This window comes from Alnus glutinosa, chromosome 9, assembly GCF_958979055.1.
Source record: "Alnus glutinosa chromosome 9, dhAlnGlut1.1, whole genome shotgun sequence".
Classification (NCBI taxonomy): Eukaryota; Viridiplantae; Streptophyta; class Magnoliopsida; order Fagales; family Betulaceae; genus Alnus; species Alnus glutinosa.
Window position 1 is genome coordinate 6173007 of NC_084894.1, and position 6000 is coordinate 6179006.

The 6000-nt window shown below is 39.4% G+C and overlaps 1 protein-coding gene across 1 annotated transcript; it reads right to left on the reverse strand.

Moving 5' to 3' along the window:
* Positions 1 to 4898: 4898 nt before the first annotated feature.
* Positions 4899 to 6000, reverse strand: LOC133877524 (F-box protein At2g27310-like). The gene has a single exon (XM_062315859.1). It carries the CDS (start codon positions 5947 to 5949, stop codon positions 4951 to 4953), a length of 999 nt encoding a protein of 332 aa, XP_062171843.1. The 5' UTR covers positions 5950 to 6000; the 3' UTR covers positions 4899 to 4950.

The window sequence follows — 6000 nt, forward strand, 5'->3', positions numbered from 1 at the left end:
TGATGAAATGCATATGAACGGGTGTTTGATGGATTTGTGTTTGATGGGATTTTGGTGATGCAGAGTGAGTTTGTGTAATGCCACAATGGGTGTTTGATGAAATGCATGAATGGGTGTTTGATGAGTTTGTGTTTGATGGGATTTTGGTGATGCAAAGTAGGTGTTTGATGTAATGCCACAATGGGTGTTTGATGAAATGCATATAAATGGGTGTTTGATGGGATTTTAGTGATGCAAAGTGGGTGTTTGATGTAATGCCACAATGGGTGTTTGATGAAATGCATGAATGGGTGTTTGATGGGATTTTGATGATGCAGAGTAGGTGTTTGATGTAATGCCACACTGGGTGTTTGATGAAATGCATGAATGGGTGTTTGATGGGTGTTTGATGAAATGTTGCATGCAATATTTTGTGTGTGCATTACTAAATGTCTACGACTATTGATTTGTCAAGTAGTCCTCCGTTATGTTATTGTGGATTTCCTGCACGTGTTAGGAACTCTTGGACTACGTCCAATCCTGGTAAAAAGTTGTACGAATGTATTAACTATAAGGTAATTTTTGAATTTAGCTTTGTGTTATATTTCATCGTTAGTAGTTTATGACATTTTTGCCTACTTTTTTTTTTTTTAATGCAGAAAGCCGGTGATTGTGATTTTTAAGGAGATGTTTGCTTACGAGAAGAGATTAACGGAACATCTGCAACAAATGAAAGAGAGAAGACTTGCAGATAATGACAGAGTTAAGGAATTGATTGAAAGAAAATGCAAAGAATATTATGATCAACTACGGCGGGAGTTGGGGTTGGGTTGAAATAATGGGAAGATGTTTTGGGCTACAACATTAGTAATCATTTTGCTTTTAGTATTTTATTTTAGTGGTTATAGTGGAAGTAGTGGTACTATCTTGATGTTATAATGAAATTATGGAAACAGTTGTACTACTTTTTGTGATTTCAAACTTGTATGTTTTGAATGTTATGTACCTTCCTGTAAAGCAACATGAGGAATAACATATATATCCAATATAACATGAGGAATGATTACTTAAGCACCAAACATCAAATAACCTGTTCATCACCTTAGGTATCAAATAACATACCATATCTATCACTTAAGCATCAAATATCAAATCCATCATTTTAGCATCAAATAACATGTTGTGATCCATCACTTAAGTCAAAAACTAACTTGTTCATCACTTAAATATCAAATAACATACTATTATAACACAACAATAAATCAGCCACTGAGGCCCTAATGTTTTTTCCATTTTTGGGTTCTTCCTCTTTCTCTGATTTGCCTCAAATACTTCTATGGCCTTTTCCACTGTCGGGACAATATTCTACAATCTAGTTAAAGGCCTTGATGAAGACCCTACTAGATGAGAAGACCATCCTACCTGAGATGACCCTAATGCCTGATTATACCCTCCAGCCTCATAAGACCCTAATGACAGAGTAGACGTTGATGGTTGGGGAGGTCCATATAATCTCACCGTATTGAAAGTACCTTGAAACTGTAAATTCAAATTAAAGCAATGTTGTTAGCTAACAATTGAAATAAAATTCAACAAAAATAACAATTGTATTGATTACTCACAGTAGCATTACTTTGAGGCTAAGATCGACTTCTTGTTATAGGAGGTCCATACATTCTTACTATGTTAACATTGCCCTGGGTCTATAAAATCTTGTTAATTAGGGTATACCAAATTATTAATAAACCAACAGATATAAATGAATGGTGAATTGAGTGCTTACAAAAGAATTTCTCTCCCCCCCCCCCCCCCCCCCCCCATAGATGGCCCAAGAACATCATTATTCTCAACGAACAGATCAGGTTCATCCACCTCATCCCAATATGAACGTCTCTCTCGATCATAGAATACCCCTTCTCATCATCACAATTACCATCATCACTATTCTCCTCACCAATGTCAGGTATGGACTCACTAAATGAATTGATGTATAACTCCACAATTGGTAGACCTAAGTGGGCTTTAACCATTTCATGTACATCAAAGTTTGATGTAATTAATTTCAAGCCATTTCTAAGTGTACAACCCGACAGTATGTAGTAAATTAAGTCCCCAGATTTGTACCCATAAGTTTTTGCAATACCTTCAACAATTGAAAATGACAACTTGTCATGCTCAATACCCTCTTTGTACACATCAATATCTCCACCAACATACGTATTCGTGAACCTCCTATCAATGTACCCTCCATAATGTACCTCGAACAAAAACTCTCGTCTAGCCATCTACACAACAAAAAAGAGTAAATAAACCAATAAATATATTGTATATGTAGGTCAAAGTGACTCAGCTAGAAAAAGAATATACACTAAACTAAAGCATGTTGTAAAACAATCAAGATTTTATTTCATTTTATTCAACGATCATTTAACATTTTAAAACGATGTTGATTTTAAAAGATCAGAAATTTTAAAATTTTAAAACAATCAAGAATAAACCCTTGAAGTTTTATGGTGTCAATGATTACTCTATGGTAAATTAATTATGGTATTATCCCTCAGTTTTATCAACAAATCACAGCTTGCCAATCTATCGTATACTGGAAAATACTATTTCCCATATGAATCTGACACGTTTCTATGTTTCAGGATAGTTGAGTCTAATTCGGTTTAAGTTCCTCATTTGGCATGCTTTCATTGGTTAGTACACACAAGTTGGAGGAAATGTGGCCCCATTAAGTTAAGGATCTCAACAGAGACAACATTATTAAAATACCTAATTAACAGTATTAATATTATGGAGGAGAAGAGGTACCCTAAAACAGCCATAGATATGAAATTATTTAGTTAAAAGTAGGTGATTTAAATATTTGCAGAAGTGGACCACTAAACAATTTGGGTCATTGTGACCCACCATGAGGCATAGCTCTCTATCCACTACAACAATTGTCAACAATGTCTACATTATTAGTGGACCATTATTACAACCAAACCAATTGAACAAACAAGCAAATAAGACAACCCCACCCACATGAACATGTTGGTATTGAAAATACCCCAATAAACAAACAACACGGCAAAATAAAAGGCATTATACATACTGTCATGGGTTTGGGCAGTCTAAAAAACTCACAATGCTAGTAGGTTTGGTAAGGCAGGGCAACCCGCTGAAAGAGGAGCTTGGAAATCACTCGGCAACAGCTTGGAAATTCCTCGGCACCCAGTTCCTCCTTCGGCTTGGCACAGTCAACACACTCGTCACCCACCCAGACTTAATCAGCAAAAAAACCCAGCATCTCGTCTTCAGTCAGCAAAACACCGGCAAGAAATGCACCCAGAAACTGGCCAAAAAAGGGCAAGAAATGCACCTAGAAATCGGCCAAAAATCGACACCCTCGCGTCGGTTCGTTCTCCACAAATTAGTCGGCACAGTCGGTTCACAAATAACAATCGGTCGGCCGGCACAGTCAGTGGCACAATCGTAAGGCACAATTGGTCGACACAATCCCATCTTCAACCCCCTCGTCGGCACGACACAGTCTGTTCGGTAACCCTAGAAAATAACCAATGTAAAAAGCCACGATCTACCCAAAGTAAAAAACCAAATCCAAATCACATTATTACCGAATGACATTCTTGTAATAACTATTTTTAAGTTGGCTATTTATTTCAGTAATTAATTGCATTATTTCAAAGGGCACCATGAGAATTTCCGTGTGTAGAGGGAAGGGCATTCTCGGGTTTTTGGGCAAAAAGGGTCACGTGCCGTGCACATGACCCGGTTTCCATTGGCATTGACGGCTTAAATTGACGGATGGGGCTCAAAAATCAAAAAGTGATAATTTGTAGAGTCAGAATCGAAGCATATATTTAACCCAATCAAGAATCAGAAGATAGAACACAAAGTTGGCCAAAAAAAAAAGGCTCAAAAACCACAAATATGAACTTTTTTTTCTTGAAAGAAAAAAAGACACAAATCCTACTTGAACAATCTCTCCAACAAATTACCAAAACTACTAATTGAAATGCTCTACAATTTCCTCCAGCAGCCATATGATAAGAAGCCCAAGAATCCAAGATCGCCGTAGCCACCTCTCGCCTCATCTCTGCCCCTCCTTCGACAATCTCTCATACCCAAGGTCAAATCTGCAATTTATTTTCGATTTCTTTTTTGATATTTAGAGGTCTTCAAGACCTTTCTTCCACAAGATTTTATGTTCTCGTGAAGGCAGGCTAGGCAGCACGCACAGTCACACCTTTTCCTTTTGTATTTTTTTGGTCATCCTTTTGATTATTGATGGGAACGCAATCAAAGCATGGCTGTTGAACAGCCACGTTTATCCTTCTTTTTTTTCTTTTTCTTTTTTCATCGGTTGGGGACTGGGGAGTGGTGATACTAATTCAATTTGGGGGTATTTTCTTTTCTTTTTCCTCTCTTTATATGATAATTTTGTCAAAAAAAAAAAAAAAAAATCACTGTTATGTACTTAAAAGAAAAATACAAACACGGATGTGCTTCAACTTTTGTGAAGAAATTTTCAATAATCAAAAGAAAATGTGAAAAATTTAATTTTTATTGAATAATAAAATTATGTAGCAAAAAATAAAATTATATAGATTTTATTACTAGCAATATAATTTTTTTTTTTTTTTTTTTTTTTAAGGAAAGTTGAACTTTCTTTGATACAATAAAACAACGTTACAACATTCATCCACCCTAAAATTGTACATTCAACTTGAGTCAAAGACTCATACAAATACATACGGTTGTACTAACAATATAATATTGAATCTGAGAAGAATTATTTTTAAATAAAAATAAAAATATTTATTGTCTTTAAGGGGTAGTTCAATCGGCTGGAGATTATGCCTCATAAAGCGAAAGTCGCTAGTTCGAGTCATCCGCTCCTTGTGTGGATATGTTAAAAAATAAATATATTTATTTAATATTAAAATATAAATAAAATTTCACTTAAACATCTTCTGGCCTAAGGCCGCATAAGGCCATCAAATATATCGAGCCGGCCCTTCTCTTCTTCGTCTCCCTCTGCATCTCCAAAAACTCCTCGAACCTCTCTTTCCCTTCACCTGACCTCTCCTTCTTTCTCCTCCCGCTTTCCATGGCGGCCTGCAAAATTACCAAACTGTCCCTCCCGTTCATATGCTTCCCCTCCATGTCCTCCACCTGCAAGCTTACCTGCCCCACGTGCACCTCCCCTCCCACCTTCCCCCCGCACGTGACCACCACCCCGCACTGTACCAACACCGACGACGACGACATTTCGCCCGACATGATCGTCGCGAACCGGACCTGTATCTCCCCGGTCAACCAGTGCCGTTGCACCGACACGGGTCTCTGGCTGGACACGTTCGCCGCGCAATTTCGGGACGGGTCGATGACGATCCAGGTCAGGGTCAAGTTCTCCTCGAGGCTCTTGAGCCACGCTTCGCCCTCTCCGACGTGTCGTATCGGCGTTCGAACGGACTCTTTCTCGTCAAGTAGGTCGACCCGGAAAGGCGAGCAGAGGAACGAGGCAGTCTCGGTTTCGGACTCTTGGACTTTGGAGAAGATAAGCTCGTGCTTGTAGTGAATATCGACGGCGGAAATTAGCTCCGACGGGAGAGATGGACGGTGGGGTCGATTCTTCGGCGCCGGAGAGCGGTGATCGAGGGCTAGAAATGAATCCGAGAAGAAGGAGCGGTGTCCGGATGGGAACGAGGAGATGACGTGGCGGATACGGGGGTGGTCGATGGAGGGCCAGGTGGCGGTGCAGATGTCCCGCCAGAGTTTTTCTTCGGTGGAGAGGGCGTGCATGTGGGACGATGCGCACGCCGAGGAGGCGAGAGTGGGGCCGTCAAGTCGGGTGAGGATGTGGGTCTGGATGATGTCGGGATGGACGTCCGAGATCGCCGTGCCACCACCTTGATCGGCGGTTGTGAGAGGAGGTGTGGTGGTTGAACAAGAAGGCATAACTGATAGCTCTATTTCCAGAAATGCTTGTTTTGGTTCTTTGTTTAGAGC

Coding starts and splice junctions, on each gene's coding strand:
- LOC133877524 (XM_062315859.1), bottom strand. CDS start 5,949: ATGCCTTCTTGTTCAACCACCACACCTCCTCTCACAACCGCCGATCAA.